General features: G+C 48.7%; 1 protein-coding gene across 3 annotated transcripts in view; it reads left to right on the top strand.

The window, feature by feature from the left end:
• Positions 1–24,141, top strand: part of LOC106597444 (threonylcarbamoyladenosine tRNA methylthiotransferase) — an 811,125-nt gene that overhangs the window by 485,931 nt on the left and 301,053 nt on the right. For all 3 annotated transcript variants that reach the window (XM_082959157.1, XM_082959161.1, XM_082959159.1), the window contains exon 10: positions 11,981–12,126. In XM_082959157.1, coding sequence (XP_082815283.1) covers positions 11,981–12,126 — 146 coding nt within the window. The remainder of the gene's footprint in view (positions 1–11,980; positions 12,127–24,141) is intronic.

The raw sequence follows: 24,141 nt of genomic DNA, 5'->3' as shown, positions 1-24,141 counted from the left end.
TACCTCCTCTCTCTCTGTGGGTTAGGGTTACAGCCAGTTATACCTCCTCTCTCTCTGTGGGTTAGGGTTACAGCCAGTTATACCTCCTCTCTCTCTGTGGGTTAGGGGTTACAGCCAGTTATACCTCCTCTCTCTCTCTCTCTGTGGGTTAGGGTTACAGCCAGTTATACCTCCTCTCTCTCTCTGTGGGTTAGGGGTTACAGCCAGTTATACCTCCTCTCTCTCTCTCTCTGTGGGTTAGGGGTTACAGCCAGTTATACCTCCTCTCTCTCTCTCTGTGGGTTAGGGGTTACAGCCAGTTATACCTCCTCTCTCTCTGTGGGTTAGGGTTACAGCCAGTTATACCTCCTCTCTCTCTGTGGGTTAGGGGTTACAGCCAGTTATACCTCCTCTCTCTCTCTGTGGGTTAGGGGTTACAGCCAGTTATACCTCCTCTCTCTCTGTGGGTTAGGGGTTACAGCCAGTTATACCTCCTCTCTCTCTCTCTCAATTCAATTCAATTTGCTTTATTGGCATGACGTAACAATGTACATATTGCCAAAGCTTATTTTGGATATTTACAATATAAAAATGAGAATCAAAATTGTCAATGGGACAACAGTAACAACGATAACCAAGGGTCAAAATAACCATACATTTGACAATAACAATAAGCATACAGTAGAGGACATGTGCAGGTTGATTGGTCTGTCAGACACTGTCCCTCATCTTATGGCAGACAGCAATGTAGTGCGCTGCCAACCCACAGCTCTCTGCGTCCTCCCCCAACAGGACGGGTAGCCTATCCTCATCAGAGAGGTCTTTGAAACCTTGAATAAGGATTTCAGATTTGGGGAAAATACACTCTCTAATTGTTTAATATTTTTTACATTTTGTCAGGAAATGCAGCTCTATCTCAGGTTCTGCTGTGGTGCAGTGGTTGCACAGCCTTTCCTCTACAGGGAGCCAGGTTTTCCTGTGTCTACCCTTCTCAATGGCAAGGCTGTGCTCACTGAGCCTGTACTTTCGTTTTTCTAAGGTTTTGATCAGTAACCATGGTCAAATAGTTTGTCACGATGTATTGTCGATTTAGGGCCAGATAGCACTGCATTTTGCTTTGTGCTTGTGTTTCCCAATAAGTAATGTAGTTTTGTTTTGACTGTCTGTCTGTCTGTCTGTCTGTCTGTCTGTCTGTCTGTCTGTCTGTCTGTCTGTCTGTCTGTCTGTCTGTCTGTCTGTCTCTCTCTCTGTCTCTCTCTCTGTCTCTCTCTCTCTCTCTCTCTCTGTCTCTGTCTCTGTCTCTCTCTCTCTCTCTCTCTCTCTCTCTCTGTCTCTCTGTCTCTGTCTCTGTCTCTGTCTCTCTCTCTGTCTCTCTCTCTCACTCTCTCTCTCTCTCCCTGTCTCTCTTCTCTCTCTGTCTCTCTCTCTCTCTCACTCTCTCTCTCTCTCTCTCTCTCTCTCTCTCTCTCTCTCTCTCTCTCTCTCTCTCTTCTCTCTCTCTCTCACTGTCTCTCTCACTGTCTCTCTCACTGTCTCTCTCTCTCTCTCTGTGTCTCTCTCTGTCTCTCTGTGTCTCTCTCTCACTGTGTCTCTCTCTCTCTCTCTGTCTCTCTCTCACTCTCTCTCTCTCTCCCTGTCTCTCTTCTCTCTCTGTCTCTCTTCTCTCTCTGTCTCTCTCTCTCTCTCTCTCTCTCTCACTCTCTCTCTCTCTCTCTCTCTCTCTCTCTCTCTCTCTCTCTCTCTTTCTCTCTCTCTCTCACTGTCTCTCTCACTGTCTCTCTCTCTCTCTCTCTCTCTCTCTCTCTCTCTCTCTCTCTGTGTCTCTCTCTGTCTCTCTGTGTCTCTCTCTCACTGTGTCTCTGTCTCTCTCTCTCTCTCTCTCTCTCTCTCTCTCTGTCTCTCTCTGATACTCATTCACTCACACACACACACACACAGCTTGGTTTTCACATCACCTTTAATGGGCCCAGAAGGCATTGCTTGGTGGGTTGAGGTTGTGGGACAAGAGAACGATGGTGAAATGTAGTCATGTGTTCTGTGACTGTAAGGGGTTTATGTGTGTGTGTGGAGGGTTGTGTGTGTTAGTGTGTGTGTGTGTGTGTGTGTGTGTGTGTGTGTGTGTGTGTGTGTGTGTGTGTGTGTGTGTGTGTGTGTGTGTGTGTGTGTGTGTGTGTGTGTGTGTGTGTGTGTGTGTGTGTGTGTGTGTGTAGGGTTATGTTAATGTGTGGGGGGGGTGTAGGGTTATGTTTATGTGTGTGTGTAGGGTTATGTTTATGTGTGTGTAGAGGGTTGTGTGTGTGTGTGTGTGTGTGTGAAGGGCTATGTTAATGTGTGTGTAGAGTGGTGTGAATCCGATCTCTGATCTCATTAGAACCAGACAATTAGTCAACTCCCTCCCCTGATTCCAATCAACCAATCGGGCGCTAATAGACAGGGTGGTGTGGTTGTGTCATAGGGGTTACCTTGACGATGGCATGGTGGTTGAGTGACAGGGGACCTAGAAATGGGAGCAGGAGATTCATTTAGTTCAGACCTACCCACTCATTCATGCCACAGCAGCCATCATTTAGTTCAGACCTACCCACTCATTCATGCCACAGCAGCCATCATTTAGTTCAGGCCTACCCACTCCTTCATGCCACAGCAGCCATCATTTAGTTCAGACCTACCCACTCCTTCATGCCACAGCAGCCATCATTTAGTTCAGGCCATTCAAACAGTTTTAGAAACTTTAGGGTGTTTTCTATCCAAAGCCAATAATTATATGCATATTCTAGTTACTGGGCAGGAGTAGTAACCAGATTAAATCGGGTACGTTTTTTATCCGGCCGTGTCAATACTGCCCCCTAGCCCTAACAGGTTAAAGACTGTTCAAAATGGAGCCAGAATAGAAAAGTGACAGAATTATTAAACACCAAAGAGACTATCGTCACAATTATATCAACTGTGTTGACTAAAATATGTCAATTGCAACATTTTTGAGGATCAAATAGACAAATACGTCTGAAAGACGAGCAGTTAAAATGTTTTTTTCTTCAGTCACATTGATCAAACCCTTCCTATCTTAATCCACATCAAAAACAGCTAATTGTCAAAATCAAATTTTCACAAATGTGAACAAAAAGCTGTGTTGAAGCTTCCTTTTATATGTTCAGATGAATATTGGTGTTGAAATAACTATTCAGAAGGTGAGTTACTAGGAGGTGAAAGAGGTTCATACAGTCATTCAGATGGAAGACCTGACAATGCAGACGGATCACATGACTTTACATCAATACAGGGTCAGAACTGGGCTTCTGACTCAGTCCACTGATAACATTAGTTTAATACTGGTACAGTACAGTACTTAATGCACATCTAAATCAATCTTATAACATTATAATACTACCACTAGTACAGTACTGCATCTACCAGCCAGACAATAATATACCATTATAATACTGCATCTACCCAGCCAGACAATAATATACCATTATAATACTGCATCTACCAGCCAGACAATAATATAACATTATAATACTGCATCTACCCAGCCAGACAATAATATGACATTATATTACTACATCTACCCAGCCAGACAATAATATACCATTATAATACTGCATCTACCAGCCAGACAATAATATAACATTATAATACTGCATCTACCAGCCAGACAATAATATAACATTATAATACTGCATCTACCCAGCCAGACAATAATATGACATTATATTACTACATCTACCCAGCCAGACAATAATATTACATTATAATACTGCATCTACCCAGCCAGACAATAATATAACATTATAATACTGCATCTACCAGCCAGCCAGACAATAATATTACATTATAATACTACATCTACCAGCCAGACAATAATATAACATTATAATACTACATCTACCGAGCCAGCCAGACAATAATATAACATTATAATACTACATCTACCAGCCAGACAATAATATACCATTATAATACTGCATCTACCCAGCCAATAATATTACATTATAATACTGCATCTACCCAGCCAATAATATACCATTATAATACTACATCTACCCAGCCAGACAATAATATTACATTATAATACTACATCTACCCAGCCAGACAATAATATACCATTATAATACTGCATCTACCCAGCCAGACAATAATATACCATTATAATACTACATCTACCCAGCCAGACAATAATATTACATTATAATACTACATCTACCCAGCCAGACAATAATATACCATTATAATACTGCATTTACCCAGCCAGACAATAATATTACATTATAATACTACATCTACCAGCCAGACAATAATATTACATTATAATACTACATCTACCCAGCCTGACAATAATATACCATTACAATACTGCATCTACCCAGCCAGACAATAATATTACATTATAATACTACATCTACCAGCCAGACAATAATATACCATTATAATACTACATCTAGCAGCCTGTCAGCTGGCCAGCCTGCCTCTCAATGGAAATACACTCCTTTCATCTATATCACTGATCAGCTTAGATCTGCACAGCACTGTGGAATGGAATGATGAAATGGTTGAGCCCTATTGGTCTGATAGCAACCAGATGCAGGAGATATATAATGACATTTACAAGCTGTAATATATTCCTAATATGCTCATATAACCAGACAGTTGTTGCCGTATTATAATACCGTGATACATAAACTAAAACATTTCAAAATAGGAAAAATGTGTTTAATTGTGAGTCGTAACACGGCTTCAGCTGAATGTGGAATAAAGGGCTGCAGTGGATTTCTCTGTGTCCCAGTGGACCAGTGAATCTGTGTTATTTTGGATAATTGCTGTTTTCTTTGGATGGTGTTGATGTGTTGGCTCGCTAGTCCATGAAAAACACACCCACTGTGCCAGCCATGAAAAGAGCCTCTATCGTGATGTTTGAATGGAAAAGGGAATCTTCAGCCAACAGTTCTAAAGTAGACAGGTGAGATAGAAGATAGAGGCTGTAGAGATCAGAACAGTCAGTCTGGGACTGTAAACAGGACCTATAGAGGTAGAGACTGTAGAGATCAGAACAGTCAGTCTGGGACTGTAAACAGGACCTATAGAGGTAGAGACTGGGGAGATCAGAACAGTCAGTCTGGGACTGTAAACAGGACCTATAGAGGTAGAGACTGGGGAGATCAGAACAGTCAGTCTGGGACTGTAAACAGGACCTATAGAGGTAGAGACTGGGGAGATCAGAACAGTCAGTCTGGGACTGTAAACAGGACCTATAGAGGTAGAGACTGTAGAGATCAGAACAGTCAGTATGGGACTGTAAACAGGACAGCAGAGGTTTATTTGGAGGGCAAGTTGGTTAGGATGATATCTATGAGGGTGTCTGTGTTTACGATACATAGTGATGTCCTCATACATACTGATACACCATGGATGCATGGTGATGACCTCATACATACTGATACACCATGGATGCATGGTGATGACCTCATACATACTGATACACCATGGATACATGGTGATGACCTCATACATACTGATACACCATGGATACATGGTGATGACCTCATACATACTGATACCCCATGGACACATGGTGATGACCTCATACATACTGATACACCATGGATACATAGTGATGACCTCATACATACTGATACACCATGGATACATGGTGATGACCTCATACATACTGATACACCATGGACACATGGTGATGACCTCATACATACTGATACACCATGGACGCATGGTGATGACCTCATACATACTGATACACCATGGACACATGGTGATGACCTCATACATACTGATACACCATGGCTACATGGTGATGACCTCATACATACTGATACACCATGGATACATGGTGATGACCTCATACATACTGATACACCATGGATACATGGTGATGACCTCATACATACTGATACACCATGGTACATGGTGATGACCTCATACATACTGATACACCATGGTACATGGTGATGACCTCATACATACTGATACACCATGGTACATGGTGATGACCTCATACATACTGATACACCATGGATACATGGTGATGACCTCATACATACTGATACACCATGGATACATGGTGATGACCTCATACATACTGATACACCATGGATACATGGTGATGACCTCATACATACTGATACACCATGGATACATGGTGATGACCTCATACATAGTGATACACCATGGATACATGGTGATGACCTCATACATACTGATACACCATGGATACATGGTGATGACCTCATACATACTGATACACCATGGATACATGGTGATGACCTCATACATACTGATACACCATGGACACATGGTGATGACCTCATACATACTGATACACCATGGATACATGGTGATGACCTCATACATACTGATACACCATGGATACATGGTGATGACCTCATACATACTGATACACCATGGATACGTTTAGCCTCACGCCGCTACGTTTAGCCTCACGCCGCTACGTTGCTGATCCATGATCCATCCTCTCTCTCTGTCAACAACAACAGGTGGTAGAGGGAGAGGGGTCTGTCAACAACAACAGGTGGTAGAGGGAGAGGGGTCTGTCAACAACAACAGGTGGTAGAGGGAGAGGGGTCTGTCAACAACAACAGGTGGTAGAGGGAGAGGGGTCTGTCAACAACAACAGGTGGTAGAGGGAGAGGGGTCTGTCAACAACAACAGGTGGTAGAGGGAGAGGGGTCTGTCAACAACAACAGGTGGTAGAGGGAGAGGGGTCTGTCAACAACAACAGGTGGTAGAGGGAGAGGGGTCTGTCAACAACAACAGGTGGTAGAGGGAGAGGGGTCTGTCAACAACAACAGGTGGTAGAGGGAGAGGGGTCTGTCAACAACAACAGGTGGTAGAGGGAGAGGGATCTGTCAACAACAACAGGTGGTAGAGGGAGAGGGGTCTGTCAACAACAACAGGTGGTAGAGGGAGAGGGGTCTGTCAACAACAACAGGTGGTAGAGGGAGAGGGGTCTGTCAACAACAACAGGTGGTAGAGGGAGAGGGGTCTGTCAACAACAACAGGTGGTAGAGGGAGAGGGGTCTGTCAACAACAACAGGTGGTAGAGGGAGAGGGGTCTGTCAACAACAACAGGTGGTAGAGGGAGAGGGGTCTGTCAACAACAACAGGTCTCTGCTGGGTGTGGGAATAAACACCTTTGGTTGTTGTTGATGCAACGTCAGCTCACAAACACTCTGTTAAGCTATTCAGTCTGCTGAGCGAGCGAGAGGCTGTGTGTGTGTGTGTGTGTGTGTGTGTGTGTGTGTGTGTGTGTGTGTGTGTGTGTGTGTGTGTGTGTGTGTGTGTTGTGTGTGTGTGTGTGTGTTACATGGCTGAGGCCCTAGGTACAGACAGGTTGCCAGGAGACATGACAGGAGTGTGTTCGGTGATACGGTAAGTTCACATCGGCTGTGTGAAATGACATGGAGACACCAGACAGTCTCTCACTTCTCTCACGCCTTCCATTCAGCGCTACCCCTCTCACTACCCACAATCCACCTCTTTCTGGTGTGACATGCACATATGTGTGTAGACACACACACACACACACACACACACACACACACACTAATTCGTTTGGGATACTTTGCATGTCCCAGTGCAAGTAGGTTCCTGGTTCATCTCCTTTATTAATCAGCTGGTATTCTTCGATCTAATTAATGATTTTAATTTAGATCCCTCTACTGGTTACCCCATGTGGCGAGGCACAAGTGAGAAGACGATCTAGGCTATGGGGGGGGGCTGCACGGCACAATAGCTTTTAATTGTGAAGACGGACCAGGATCGCAATCAACCAATATCTTCATTTGAAGAAATCATTTCATCAATCGTTTGTTTCTTCCTCCTCCTCATCCTCCCCCTCCTCGGCAATGATATGATGATAATAGGTGTGATTATACAGCTCTGTCTGTAGTCTAGACATCTGTAGTAGTCCTGGTAATGTCTCCTTCCTTATAGCAGGTTGACTGTTATTCTGTAATATAATAACACATCTCCCTGTCTGTTATTCTGTAATATAATAACACATCTCCTTGTCTGTTATTCTGTAATATAATAACACATCTCCCTGTCTGTTATTCTGTAATATAATAACACATCTCCCTGACTGTTATTCTGTAATATAATAACACATCTCCCTGACTGTTATTCTGTAATATAATAACACATCTCCCTGGCTGTTATTCTGTAATATAATAACACATCTCCTTGTCTGTTATTCTGTAATATAATAACACATCTCCCTGTCTGTTATTCTGTAATATAATAACACATCTCCTTGTCTGTTATTCTGTAATATAATAACACATCTCCCTGACTGTTATTCTGTAATATAATAACACATCTCCCTGTCTGTTATTCTGTAATATAATAACACATCTCCTTGTCTGTTATTCTGTAATATAATAACACATCTCCTTGTCTGTTATTCTGTAATATAATAACACATCTCCCTGACTGTTATTCTGTAATATAATAACACATCTCCCTGACTGTTATTCTGTAATATAATAACACATCTCCCTGTCTGTTATTCTGTAATATAATAACACATCTCCTTGTCTGTTATTCTGTAATATAATAACACATCTCCCTGACTGTTATTCTGTAATATAATAACACATCTCCCTGACTGTTATTCTGTAATATAATAACACATCTCCCTGTCTGTTATTCTGTAATATAATAACACATCTCCCTGACTGTTATTCTGTAATATAATAACACATCTCCCTGTCTGTTATTCTGTAATATAATAACACATCTCCCTGTCTGTTATTCTGTAATATAATAACACATCTCCCTGACTGTTATTCTGTAATATAATAACACATCTCCCTGGCTGTTATTCTGTAATATAATAACACATCTCCCTGTCTGTTATTCTGTAATATAATAACACATCTCCCTGACTGTTATTCTGTAATATAATAACACATCTCTCTGTCTGTTATTCTGTAATATAATAACACATCTCCCTGTCTGTTATTCTGTAATATAATAACACATCTCCCTGGCTGTTATTCTGTAATATAATAACACATCTCCCTGTCTGTTATTCTGTAATATAATAACACATCTCCCTGTCTGTTATTCTGTAATATAATAACACATCTCCCTGTCTGTTATTCTGTAATATAATAACACATCTCCCTGTCTGTTATTCTGTAATATAATAACACATCTCCCTGGCTGTAATATAATAACACATCTCCCTGGCTGTAATATAATAACACATCTCCCTGTCTGTTATTCTGTAATATAATAACACATCTCCCTGTCTGTTATTCTGTAATATAATAACACATCTCCCTGTCTGTTATTCTGTAATATAATAACACATCTCCCTGACTGTTATTCTGTAATATAATAACACATCTCCCTGACTGTTATTCTGTAATATAATAACACATCTCCCTGACTGTTATTCTGTAATATAATAACACATCTCCCTGTCTGTTATTCTGTAATATAATAACACATCTCCCTGTCTGTTATTCTGTAATATAATAACACATCTCCCTAACTGTTATTCTGTAATATAATAACACATCTCCCTGTCTGTTATTCTGTAATATAATAACACATCTCCCTGTCTGTTATTCTGTAATATAATAACACATCTCCCTGTCTGTTATTCTGTAATATAATAACACATCTCCCTGGCTGTAATATAATAACACATCTCCCTGACTGTTATTCTGTAATATAATAACACATCTCCCTGTCTGTTATTCTGTAATATAATAACACATCTCCCTGTCTGTTATTCTGTAATATAATAACACATCTCCCTGTCTGTTATTCTGTAATATAATAACACATCTCCCTGGCTGTAATATAATAACACATCTCCCTGACTGTTATTCTGTAATATAATAACACATCTCCCTGACTGTTATTCTGTAATATAATAACACATCTCCCTGTCTGTTATTCTGTAATATAATAACACATCTCCCTGACTGTTATTCTGTAATATAATAACACATCTCCCTGTCTGTTATTCTGTAATATAATAACACATCTCTTATTCTGTAATGTAGCTGGGGATAGGAGAGAGAGGGGAATCCAGACCAGATGTACCAACCTCTTAACAGCTGTGTGATGTTAAACCACATCTCTACAGGGTTCTGTTTCCTGTTGCTCTGCTGTTTTTGCTTTGTTTTCTACTTCTTGTGTCCTGAAGTCACTCAAGCCAGGGCCCTGTCCCAGCCAATCACACCAGAGATCCTGGCTCTGTCACCTCATTAATGGCTTTAATTGGCTGTTCAGCTAGATTTGACCTCTGACCCGCTGTTAGTCGTCCTATAGGAGACTAGGTCTGCTCCTCTATTGTTAAGCGTGGGGAAGGCAGCTGACTGTGGTGAAGGGGCTTGTTTAGGGAGCTCTGCTCTGTCCTGTGGTGAAGGGGCTTGTTTAGGGAACTCTGCTCTGTCCTGTGGTGAAGGGGCTTGTTTAGGGAGCTCTGCTCTGTCCTGTGGTGAAGGGGCTTGTTTAGGGAGCTCTGCTCTGTCCTGTGGTGAAGGGGCTTGTTTAGGGAGCTCTGCCCTGTCCTGTGGTGAAGGGGCTTGTTTAGGGTATACATCGTCCAATGAAATGCTTACTTGCAGGTCTTTCTCGAGTAAGCATTTCATTGGACGATGTATACCCTGCATACATACGAATAATCCAACTGGAAAGTGTTGATGAGGAAAGGGAGAGTCCTGTGTTAGGAATGATTCCCTGTAAACCCTGTGACCGTACTGTACAATACAATACCCTTTATACAGGAAATACACCTGGGGGATTTAACAGGACAGGGAGAGTCATATCACATATGCTGTTGAGAATCCTGTGTGTGTGTGTGTGTGTGTGTGTGTGTGTGTGTGTGTGTGTGTGTGTGTGTGTGTGTGTGTGTGTGTGTGTGTGTGTGTGTGTGTGTGTGTGTGTGTGTGTGTGTGTGTGTGTGTGTGTGTGTGTGTGTGTGTGTGTGTGTGTCGGCACATGGCAGCATCCCTATGTGAGGGTGTATAATATGTCATACGGGGTTCTCTGACTGCTCTAAATGAGAGGATCAGCTGTCTGAAGGATCTCTTCTTCATCACTCCTCAGTGGATTACACTTCCCTCACACTTTCATCCTGTTTACATCGGTCCCAACAGGAAATGGCTGAGATTCTGAACAACACTCCTGTCTATGCCTTCTTCCATGTATCTCTCTCTTTATCTCTGTCTCTATCTCTCTCTCTATTTATCTCTGTCTCTATCTCTCTTTATCTCTATCTCTCTCTATATATATTTCTCTCTATCTCTCTCTCTCTTTATCTCTGTCTCTATCTCTCTCTTTATCTCTCTCTCTCTTTATCTCTCTCTCTCTTTATCTCTGTCTCTATATCTCTCTCTATATATATATATTTCTCTCTATCTCTCTCTCTATTTATCTCTGTCTCTATCTCTCTGTCTCTTTATCTCTGTCTCTATATCTCTCTATATTTCTCTCTGTCTCTATTTCTCTCTCTCTCTATATATATATATATATATATATTTCTCTCTCTCTGTCTCTCTCTGTCTCAGTTCAATTCAGGGGTTTTATTGTCATGGGGAAACATATGTTAACGTTGCCAAACCAAGTGAAGTAGATAATGAACAAAAGTGAAATAAATCAAATGAACAGTAAATATTACACTCACAGAAGTTCCAAAATACATTTCATATTATTATTATTGTCATATTATGTCTATATACAGTGTTGTAACAATGTGCAAATGGTTAAAGTACAAAAGGGAAAATAAATAAACATAAATATGGGTTGTATTTACAATGGTGTTTGTTCTTCACTGGTTGCAATTTTCTTGCGGTCACACATCTTGCTGCTGTGATGTCACACTGTGGTATTTCACCCAGTAGATATGGGAGTTTATTCAAAATTGGGTTTGTTTTCAAGTGATTTGTGGGTCTGTGTAATCTCTCTCTCTCTAATCTATCCATCTCTACCTTATCTTATCTCCTAACAGGAAATGTCTAAGATCCTGAACCATCCTCGTGTGTATGCCTTCCTCCATGTCCCGGTGCAGTCTGCCTCCGACAGCGTCCTGATGGATATGAAGAGGGAGTACTGCGCTGACGACTTCAGGCGCGTCGCTGACTTCCTAAAAGACAAGTAAGTCTCCGCTGTGGAAAGACGGAGGGATCAGGGAAGAAGGTAGAAAGGTACAAATATATCACTAAAGACCAGGGGGCTTAGCAAGGCTCTGTTGACTAGTAGCGTTCAGGACTGATTTCTCCTCTCCCTCTCTCCTCAATCTGTCTCTCTCTCTCCTCTCTCTCTCTCTCTCTCTCTCTCTCTCTCTCTCTCTCTCTCTCTCCTCTCTCTCTCTCTCTCTCTCTCTCTCTCCTCTCTCTCTCGCTCTCTCTCTCTCCTCAATCTCTCTCTCTCGCTCTCCTCAACCTCTCTCTCTCTCTCCTCTCTCTCTCTCTCTCTCTCTCTCTCTCGCTCTCTCTCGCTCTCTCTCGCTCTCTCTCCTCTCTCTCCTCTCTCGCTCTTGCTCTCTCTCTCTCTCTCCTCTCCTCTCTCTCTGAGAAGTGGAGGGAGATGAAAAGTGTTTGAAGGTTTAGTGAGTGTGGGCTGGGGCCTCTTCCTCTCTCTCCTCTCTACCTCCTCTCTCTCCTCTCTACCCCCTCTCTCTCCTTTCTACCTCCTCTCTCTCCTTTCTACCCCCTCTCTCTCCTCTCTACCCCCTCTCTCTCCTCTCTACCCCCTCTCTCTCCTTTCTACCTCCTCTCTCTCCTTTCTACCTCCTCTCTCTCCTCTCTACCCCCTCACTCTCTCCTATCTACCTCCTCTCTCCTCTCTACCCCCTCTCTCTCCTCTCTACCCCCTCTCTCTCCTCTCTACCCCCTCTCTCTCCTTTCTACCTCCTCTCTCTCCTTTCTACCCCCTCTCTCTCCTTTCTACCTCCTCTCTACCCCCTCACTCTCTCCTATCTACCTCCTCTCTCCTCTCTACCCCCTCTCTCTCCTTTCTACCTCCTCTCTACCCCCCTCTCTCTCTCCTCTCTGGTGCATGTCAGCCAGTCTTCACCTCATGCCATCCTCTCCCTTAGTGTGTCCTGCCTGGGTCTGTGTGTTTAGTTACAGTCAGCCAGCCAGCCAGCCAGTCAGCCAGCCAGTCAGCCAGCCAGTCAGCCAGTCAGCCAGCCAGTCAGCCAGCTAGGATCTGCTGTGTTGTTATATCATTGACATGTTTGAAAGTGTCCTCACACCGTCCTCTCCCCTAGTGTGTCCTCACACCGTCCTCTCCCCTAGTGTGTCCTCACACCGTCCTCTCCCCTAGTGTGTCCTCACACTGTCCTCTCCCCTACTGTGTCCTCACACCGTCCTCTCCCCTAGTGTGTCCTCACACCGTCCTCTCTCCTAGTGTGTCCTCACACCGTCCTCTCTCCTAGTGTGTCCTCACACCGTCCTCTCCCCTAGTGTGTCCTCACACCGTCCTCTCCCCTAGTGTGTCCTCACACCGTCCTCTCCCCTAGTGTGTCCTCACACCGTCCTCTCCCCTAGTGTGGCCTCACACCGTCCTCTCCCCTAGTGTGTCCTCACACCGTCCTCTCCCCTAGTGTGTCCTCACACCGTCCTCTCCCCTAGTGTGTCCTCACACCGTCCTCTCTCCTAGTGTGGCCTCACACCGTCCTCTCCCCTAGTGTGTCCTCACACCGTCCTCTCCCCTAGTGTGGCCTCACACCGTCCTCTCCCCTAGTGTGTCCTCACACCGTCCTCTCCCCTAGTGTGGCCTCACACCGTCCTCTCCCCTAGTGTGTCCTCACACCGTCCTCTCCCCTAGTGTGTCCTCACACCGTCCTCTCCCCTAGTGTGGCCTCACACCGTCCTCTCCCCTAGTGTGGCTCACACCGTCCTCTCCCCTAGTGTGGCCTCACACCGTCCTCTCCCCTAGTGTGTCCTCACACCGTCCTCTCTCCTAGTGTGTCCTCACACCGTCCTCTCCCCTAGTGTGGCCTCACACCGTCCTCTCCCCTAGTGTGTCCTCACACCGTCCTCTCCCCTAGTGTGTCCTCACACCGTCCTCTCCCCTAGTGTGTCCTCACACCGTCCTCTCCCCTAGTGTGTCCTCACACCGTCCTCTCCCCTAGTGTGTCCTCACACCGTCCTCTCCCCTAGTGTGTCCTCACACCGTCCTCTCTCCTAGTGTGGCCTCACACCGTCCTCTCCCCTAGTGTGTCCTCACACCGTCCTCTCCCCTAGTGTGTCCTCACACCGTCCTCTCCCCTAGTGTGTCCTCACACCGTCCTCTCCCCTAGTGTGTCCTCACACCGTCCTCTCCCCTAGTGTGGCTTCACACCGTCCTCTCTCCTAGTGTGTCCTCACACCGTCCTCTCCCCTAGTGTGTCCTCACACCGTCCTCTCCCCTAGTGTGTCCTCACACCGTCCTCTCCCCTAGTGTGTCCTCACACCGTCCTCTCCCCTAGTGTGGCCTCACACCGTCCTCTCCCCTAGTGTGGCTTCACACCGTCCTCTCTCCTAGTGTGGCCTCACACCGTCCTCTCCCCTAGTGTGGCCTCACACCGTCCTCTCCCCTAGTGTGTCCTCACACCGTCCTCTCCCCTAGTGTGTCCTCACACCGTCCTCTCCCCTAGTGTGTCCTCACACCGTCCTCTCCCCTAGTGTGTCCTCACACCGTCCTCTCCCCTAGTGTGTCCTCACACCGTCCTCTCTCCTAGTGTGGCCTCACACCGTCCTCTCCCCTAGTGTGTCCTCACACCGTCCTCTCCCCTAGTGTGTCCTCACACCGTCCTCTCCCCTAGTGTGTCCTCACACCGTCCTCTCCCCTAGTGTGTCCTCACACCGTCCTCTCTCCTAGTGTGTCCTCACACCGTCCTCTCCCCTAGTGTGGCTTCACACCGTCCTCTCTCCTAGTGTGTCCTCACACCGTCCTCTCCCCTAGTGTGTCCTCACACCGTCCTCTCTCCTAGTGTGGCTTCACACCATCCTCTCCCCTAGTGTGGCCTCACACCGTCCTCTCCCCTAGTGTGGCTTCACACCGTCCTCTCCCCTAGTGTGTCCTCACACCGTCCTCTCCCCTAGTGTGTCCTCACACCGTCCTCTCCCCTAGTGTCTCCTCACACCGTCCTCTCTCCTAGTGTGTCCTCACACCGTCCTCTCTCCTAGTGTGTCCTCACACCGTCCTCTCTCCTAGTGTGTCCTCACACCGTCCTCTCTCCTAGTGTGTCCTCACACCGTCCTCTCTCCTAGTGTGTCCTCACACCGTCCTCTCTCCTAGTGTGGCCTCACACCGTCCTCTTCCCTAGTGTGGCCTCACACCGTCCTCTCCCCTAGTGTGTCCTCACACCGTCCTCTCCCCTAGTGTGTCCTCACACCGTCCTCTCCCCTAGTGTGTCCTCACACCGTCCTCTCCCCTAGTGTGTCCTCACACCGTCCTCTCTCCTAGTGTGTCCTCACACCGTCCTCTCCCCTAGTGTGTCCTCACACCGTCCTCTCTCCTAGTGTGTCCTCACACCGTCCTCTCCCCTAGTGTGTCCTCACACCGTCCTCTCCCCTAGTGTGTCCTCACACCGTCCTCTCCCCTAGTGTGGCCTCACACCGTCCTCTCCCCTAGTGTGTCCTCACACCGTCCTCTCCCCTACTGTGTCCTCACACCGTCCTCTCTCCTAGTGTGGCCTCACACCGTCCTCTCCCCTAGTGTGTCCTCACACCGTCCTCTCCCCTAGTGTGTCCTCACACCGTCCTCTCTCCTAGTGTGTCCTCACACCGTCCTCTCTCCTAGTGTGTCCTCACACCGTCCTCTCCCCTAGTGTGTCCTCACACCGTCCTCTCTCCTAGTGTGTCCTCACACCGTCCTCTCCCCTAGTGTGTCCTCACACCGTCCTCTCCCCTAGTGTGTCCTCACACCGTCCTCTCCCCTAGTGTGTCCTCACACCGTCCTCTCTCCTAGTGTGTCCTCACACCGTCCTCTCCCCTAGTGTGGCCTCACACCGTCCTCTCCCCTAGTGTGGCTTCACACCGTCCTCTCCCCTAGTGTGTCCTCACACCGTCCTCTCCCCTAGTGTGTCCTCACACCGTCCTCTCTCCTAGTGTGGCTTCACACCATCCTCTCCCCTAGTGTGTCCTCACACCGTCCTCTCCCCTAGTGTGTCCTCACACCGTCCTCTCTCCTAGTGTGTCCTCACACCGTCCTCTTCCCTAGTGTGTCCTCACACCGTCCTCTCCCCTAGTGTGTCCTCACACCGTCCTCTCCCCTAGTGTGTCCTCACACCGTCCTCTTCCCTAGTGTGTCCTCACACCGTCCTCTCCCCTAGTGTGTCCTCACACCGTCCTAACCCCTAGTGTGTCCTCACACCGTCCTCTCCCCTAGTGTGTCCTCACACCGTCCTCTCTCCTAGTGTGTCCTCACACCGTCCTCTCCCCTAGTGTGTCCTCACACCGTCCTCTCCCCTAGTGTGTCCTCACACCGTCCTCTCCCCTAGTGTGTCCTCACACCGTCCTCTCCCCTAGTGTGTCCTCACACCGTCCTCTCCCCTAGTGTGTCCTCACACCGTCCTCTCTCCTAGTGTGTCCTCACACCGTCCTCTCCCCTAGTGTGGCTTCACACCGTCCTCTCTCCTAGTGTGTCCTCACACCGTCCTCTCCCCTAGTGTGTCCTCACACCGTCCTCTCTCCTAGTGTGTCCTCACACCGTCCTCTCCCCTAGTGTGTCCTCACACCGTCCTCTCTCCTAGTGTGTCCTCACACCGTCCTCTCCCCTAGTGTGTCCTCACACCGTCCTCTCCCCTAGTGTGTCCTCACACCGTCCTCTCTCCTAGTGTGTCCTCACACCGTCCTCTCCCCTAGTGTGTCCTCACACCGTCCTCTCTCCTAGTGTGTCCTCACACCGTCCTCTCCCCTAGTGTATCCTCACACCGTCCTCTCCCCTAGTGTGTCCTCACACCGTCCTCTCCCCTAGTGTGTCCTCACACCGTCCTCTCCCCTAGTGTGTCCTCACACCGTCCTCTCCCCTAGTGTGTCCTCACACCGTCCTCTCCCCTAGTGTGTCCTCACACCGTCCTCTCCCCTAGTGTGTCCTCACACCGTCCTCTCCCCTAGTGTGGCCTCACACCGTCCTCTCCCCTAGTGTGTCCTCACACCATCCTCTCCCCTAGTGTGTCCTCACACCGTCCTCTCCCCTAGTGTGGCCTCACACCGTCCTCTCCCCTAGTGTGTCCTCACACCATCCTCTCCCCTAGTGTGTCCTCACACCGTCCTCTCCCCTAGTGTGGCCTCACACCGTCCTCTCCCCTAGTGTGTCCTCACACCATCCTCTCCCCTAGTGTGTCCTGTTCTTGTTGCTGTTATAAACTGGTTACCAACATAATTAGAGCAGTGAAAATGAATGTTTTGTCATACCAGTGGTGTATGGTCTGATATACCACGGCTGTCAGCCAATCAGCATTCAGGGCTCCAACCACCCAGTTTATACTGTGTGATCAAGGCGTATAGCCTGGGTGACAGACATGTAGATGGTATTATACTGTGTGATCAAGGCGTATAGCCTGGGTGTCTCTCAGGGCTCACAGGCCAGGCTCCGTACTCCACACTCCTTCCCTGGTTTCTCTCACAGGCCAGGCTCCGTACTCCACACTCCTTCCCTGGTTTCTCTCACAGGCCAGGCTCCGTACTCCACACTCCTTCCCTGGTTTCTCTCACAGGCCAGGCTCCGTACTCCACACTCCTTCCCTGGTTTCTCTCACAGGCCAGGCTCCGTACTCCACACTCCTTCCCTGGTTTCTCTCACAGGCCAGGCTCCGTACTCCACACTCCTTCCCTGGTTTCTCTCACAGGCCAGGCTCCGTACTCCACACTCCTTCCCTGGTTTCTCTCACAGGCCAGGCTCCGTACTCCACACTCCTTCCCTGGTTTCCTGCCCTCTGACACATGTCTCCATGCCTCTCCTGACCCTTGACCCTTCCCTGTATCATTGTCCTGGCTGGAGAGTAGGTTATGACACCAGGAATTGTTGGTCTCTCCCTCTCTGTCTCTCTCTCTCTCTCGCTCCATTTCCCCTTCTCTTTCCATCTCCCTCCCTCTCTCACTCTTATTCCTCCCCCCTCTCCCCCGTGTCCCACTGTGTGTCACTCCTCTCCCCTCTCCTTCCACCGGGGGGGGGGGGGGTCCAGGTTCATTAACTCTAGCCCCTCCCCTCCGCCCGTCTGTTGCTTCAAGCTGCAGCCTGGAGATGTCTGTCTGCCTGAATCCATCCAGCCAGGGCTAATAGGACCTGACACACACACACACCCTGTCTCTCTCTCTCCCTGCCGCTGGGGGGGTGAAATGAGCTGTCTACTGGCCTTGATAGGAGGCCACAGGCTGCTAGGATCACTCCCCAGTCTGACACCTCTCCATACATTACCCCCAGACCCAGTCATCTACCCCAGTCTGACACCTCTCCATACATTACCCCCAGACCCAGTCATATACCCCAGTCTGACACCTCTCCATACATTACCCCAGACCCAGTTCTATACCCCAGTCTGACACCTCTCCATACATTACCCCCAGACCCAGTCATATACCCCAGTCTGACACCTCTCCATACATTACCCCCAGACCCAGTCATATACCCCAGTCTGACACCTCTCCATACATTACCCCCAGATCCAGTTCTATACCCCAGTCTGACACCTCTCCATTCATTACCACCAGACCCAGTTCTATACCCCAGTCTGACACCTCTCCATACATTACCCCCAGACCCAGTTCTATACCCCAGTCTGACACCTCTCCATACATTACCCCCAGACCCAGTCATATACCCCAGTCTGACACCTCTCCATACATTACCCCCAGACCCAGTTCTATACCCCAGTCTGACACCTCTCCATTCATTACCCCCAGACCCAGTCATATACCCCAGTCTGACACCTCTCCATACATTACCCCCAGACCCAGTCATATACCCCAGTCTGGCACCTCTCCATACATTACCCCCAGACCCAGTTCTATACCCCAGTCTGGCACCTCTCCATACATTACCACCAGACCCAGTTCTATACCCTAGTCTGACACCTCTTCATACATTACCCCCAGACCCAGTCATATACCCCAGTCTGACACCTCTCCATACATTACCACCAGACCCTGTTCTATACCCTAGTCTGACACCTCTCCATACATTACCCCCAGACCCAGTCATATACCCCAGTCTGACACCTCTTCATACATTACCCACAGACCCAGTCATATACCCCAGTCTGACACCTCTCCATACATTACCCCCAGACCCAGTCATATACCCCAGTCTGACACCTCTCCATACATTACCCCCAGACCCAGTCATATACCCCAGTCTGACACCTCTCCATACATTACCCCCAGACCCAGTTCTATACCCCAGTCTGACACCTCTCCATACATTACCCCCAGACCCAGTCATATACCCCAGTCTGACACCTCTCCATACATTACCCCCAGACCCAGTTCTATACCCCAGTCTGACACCTCTCCATACATTACCCCCAGACCCAGTCGTATACCCCAGTCTGACACCTCTCCATACATTACCCCCAGACCCAGTCATATACCCCAGTGTGGCACCTCTCCATACATTACCCCCAGACCCAGTTCTATACCCCAGTCTGGCACCTCTCCATACATTACCACCAGACCCAGTTCTATACCCTAGTCTGACACCTCTTCATACATTACCCCCAGACCCAGTCATATACCCCAGTCTGACACCTCTCCATACATTACCACCAGACCCAGTTCTATACCCTAGTCTGACACCTCTCCATACATTACCCCCAGACCCAGTCATATACCCCAGTCTGACACCTCTTCATACATTACCCCCAGACCCAGTCATATACCCCAGTCTGACACCTCTCCATACATTACCCCCAGACCCAGTCATATACCCCAGTCTGACACCTCTCCATACATTACCCCCAGACCCAGTTCTATACCCCAGTCTGACACCTCTCCATACATTACCCCCAGACCCAGTCATATACCCCAGTCTGACACCTCTCCATACATTACCCCCAGACCCAGTTCTATACCCCAGTCTGGCACCTCTCCATACATTACCCCTAGACCCAGTCATATACCCCAGTCTGACACCTCTCCATACATTACCCCCAGACCCAGTTCTATACCCCAGTCTGACACCTCTCCATACATTACCCCCAGACCCAGTGCTATACCCCAGTCTGACACCTCTCCATACATTACCCCCAGACCCAGTTCTATACTCCAGTCTGACACCTCTCCATACATTACCCCCAGACCCAGTTCTATACCCCAGTCTGACACCTCTCCATACATTACCCCCAGACCCAGTCATATACCCCAGTCTGGCACCTCTCCATACATTACCCCCAGCTAGAGAGGACATTGGAAGCCGTTCTGGGTTGTATGGAAGGGGGTGGTTGGTGATGGTATTTATTATGGGATGGAGTTATCAGATTCCAGGAGGAGTAGAGCACATGTGGTTTGATATAAGACATGGCTCAGTAAAAGACTGTGGCTCCTGAAATAGCCTGGGTCTGCTGTCAACCAGCATCAGCACACTTCTTTACAACGTGGCTTTGGTTCACGTTGATATTTCAACCATTTGTTTCCTCTATGGAAAACTAAACACAAGTCAAGAGGAAATGTCTGTGTTTTCCAAATGTCCGTATAAGGACACACGAGGCTTGGTTTCCTTGGTTTCAGTGATTAGTACGTGTGGGACTGTAGATATCTGAAGTCAGACCAGAGCTGTTGACCCTGAGACTAACAGTGTCTTTAGTCAGGTTGTTGTGTAAAGGTCAGTCTGGAGAGGTCAGTGTTTGGAAATTAGATCATGTTTTGTGTTGTTGTGGACACTGTTTCCTCCCTGTTGCTCTCTCTCCATCGCTCTCCCTCCCTCCCTCTCTCCCTCCCTCCCTCCCTCCCTCCCTCCCAGCCCTCCCTCCCTCCCTCCCTCCCAGCCCTCCCTCCCTCCCTCCCTCCCAGCCCTCCCAGCCCTCCCTCCCCCCTCCCTCCCTCCCTCTCCCCCTCCCTCCCAGCCCTCCCTCCCCCCTCCCTCCCTCCCTCCCCGGACTCCCCGGTTTGTTTTTTTAGCTTAGGATGTAGGGAATAAATTGTCCGTGCCTCCTGCAGGAAACTAACAATGGAAAACGGTGACCTCTGGCCCAGAGTTCAGACTGGCTGACCAGACTCTGCTAACAATTACTGTTGTTTCAATAGGAGGAGGGAGATTGAGGTGGTGCTGCAGATCTGGATTCAAATAATGTTCACAATCTTTCAAAAATATTCAGCGTTTGCTTTAGACTGCCTGGAGTGTTATTTTATTTTATTTGATTTATTTAACCTTTTATTTAACTAGTCAAGTCAGTTAAGAACAAATTCTTATTTACAATGACGGCCTAATCCGGGCCCAAACCCCGGACGACGCTGGGCCAATTGTGCGCCGCCCTATGGGACTCCCGATCACGGCCGATTGTGATACAGCCTGGGATCGAACCAGGGTGTCTGTAGTGATACCTCTAGCACTGAGATGCAGTGCCTTAGACCGCTGCGCCACTCGGGAGACCAAAAGGTGGGCATGGTTTGCACTTTTGGGAGATTTCTATTAGTTACGTTGCAGCAGTCAAGCTTAACCAAGCACAGCTAAAGTATTTAAAATGATTTGAAGTAGGCCAGGGGTTTAAACCCAGGTCTGATGCTGTGGTGGAGGAATGCAGGACACAGCAGCTCAGAGTCTCTGGAGGGGGAGGGAGGGAGGGAGGTAGGAGGGAGGGGGAGGGAGGGATGTCTGTGTTGTTATAACAGAGCATCTTGCCATGTGGCTGGCTGGGGCTGGAACAGGGGAGTAAACACACACATACACACACACACACACACACACACACACACACACACACACACACACACACAGTGGGCTGAACAGGGGAGTAAACACACACACACACACACACACACACACACACACACACACACACACACACACACACACACACAGTGGGCTGAACAGGGTTTCCAAACTCAGGCCTGAACTAGCATGAGACGTCTTTATTATTTAGTTGTCTCTCCCAGACCCCCCTTTCCACTCCCTCTCTCCCCCTTTCCACTCCCTCTCTCCCCCCTCTCACACCCTCCCCCTCTCATTTCTAACCAGAGAGTTGGCTGTTGCTCCCAAAACAACAGCTGGATATGAGATAACCTGAGAGGGTTGAATATGGAGGAATAAGGTTGTAGAGGGCTGGTGTACAGCTGTAGAGGACTGGTGTAGGGCTGTAGAGGGCTGGTGTAGGGCTGTAGAGGGCTGGTGTAGGGCTGTAGAGGGCTGGTGTAGGGCTGTAGAGGACTGGTGGAGGGCTGTAGAGGGCTGATGTAGGGCTGTAGAGGGCTGGTGTAGGGCTGTAGAGGGCTGGTGTAGGGCTGTAGAGGGCTGGTGTAGGGCTGTAGAGGACTGGTGGAGGGCTGTAGAGGGCTGGTGTAGGGCTGTAGAGGGCTGGTGTAGGGCTGTAGAGGACTGTAGAGGGCTGGTGTAGGGCTGGTGTAGGGCTGTAGAGGGCTGTAGAGGGCTGGTGTAGGGCTGTAGAGGGCTGGTGTAGGGCTGTAGAGGACTGGTGGAGGGCTGTAGAGGGCTGGTGTAGGGCTGTAGAGGGCTGGTGTAGGGCTGTAGAGGGCTGGTGTAGAGCTGTAGAGGGCTGGTGTAGGGCTGTAGAGGGCTGGTGTAGGGCTGTAGAGAGCTGTAGAGGGCTGGTGTAGGGCTGGTGGAGGGCTGTAGAGGGCTGGTGGAGGGCTGTAGAGGGCTGGTGGAGGGCTGTAGAGGGATGTAGAGGGCTGTAGAGGACTGGTGTAGGGCTGTAGAGGGCTGGTGTAGGGCTGTAGAGGGCTGGTGTAGGGCTGTAGAGGGCTGGTGGAGGGCTGTAAAGGGCTGGTGTAGGGCTGTAGAGGGCTGGTGTAGGGCTGTAGAGGGCTGGTGTTGGGCTGTAGAGGGCTGGTGTAGGGCTGTAGAGGGCTGGTGGAGGGCTGGTGTAGGGCTGTAGAGGGCTGGTGTAGGGCTGTAGAGGGCTGTAGAGGGCTGGTGTAGGGCTGTAGAGGGCTGGTGGAGGGCTGTAGAGGGCTGGTGGAGGGCTGTAGAGGGCTGGTGGAGGGCTGTAGAGGGCTGGTGTTGGGCTGTAGAGGGCTGGTGGAGGGCTGTAGAGGGCTGGTGTTGGGCTGTAGAGGGCTGTAGAGGGCTGGTGTAGGGCTGTAGAGGGCTGTAGAGGGCTGGTGTAGGGCTGTAGAGGGCTGTAGAGGGCTGGTGTAGGGCTGTAGAGGGCTGGTGGAGGGCTATAGAGGGCTGGTGGAGGGCTGGTGGAGGGCTGTAGAGGGCTGGTGTTGGGCTGTGGAGGGCTGGTGGAGGGCTGTAGAGGGCTGGTGTTGGGCTGTAGAGGGCTGTAGAGGGCTGTAGAGGGCTGGTGGAGGGCTGTAGAGGGCTGGTGGAGGGCTGTAGAGGACTGGTGGAGGGCTGTAGGGGGCTGTAGAGGGCTGTAGAGGGCTGGTGGAGGAGAGAGAGTGAGAGACTCCCCCTGCAGTCTGTCCTTACAATATCTTCCAAGTGTGTATCACCTGTGTGTGTTGATACATGTGTGTTGTGGTTGTAAATATCCAGTTGACAAGCACCTCCCTGTGTGTCAGCATCTGTATCACTCAGACAGACAGGCTCCTCCAGACAGACAGGCTCCGACAGACAGACAGACAGACAGACAGACAGACAGACAGACAGACAGACAGACAGACAGACAGACAGACAGACAGACAGACAGACAGACAGACAGACAGGCTCCTCCAGACAGACAGACTCCGACAGACAGACAGACAGGCTCCGACAGACAGACAGACAGGCTCCGACAGACAGACAGACAGACAGACAGACAGACAGACAGACAGACAGACAGACAGACAGACAGACAGACAGACAGGCTCCGACAGACAGACAGACAGACAGACAGACAGACAGACAGACAGACAGACAGACAGACAGACAGACAGACAGACAGACAGACAGACAGACAGACAGACAGGCTCCTCCAGTGCTACCGTGTTATGATCTCATGACTGTCACCACTGTTCAGGTGGCCTTCCCCAGCTCCTCCCCTCTCTACATCTCTTTCCCCCCAGCTCCTCTCTTCTC

This window comes from Salmo salar, chromosome 02 (assembly GCF_965601325.2).
Source record: "Salmo salar chromosome 02, fSalSal1, whole genome shotgun sequence".
NCBI classification, from domain to species: Eukaryota; Metazoa; Chordata; class Actinopteri; order Salmoniformes; family Salmonidae; genus Salmo; species Salmo salar.
This window is presented reverse-complemented; position numbering and strand designations above follow the sequence as displayed.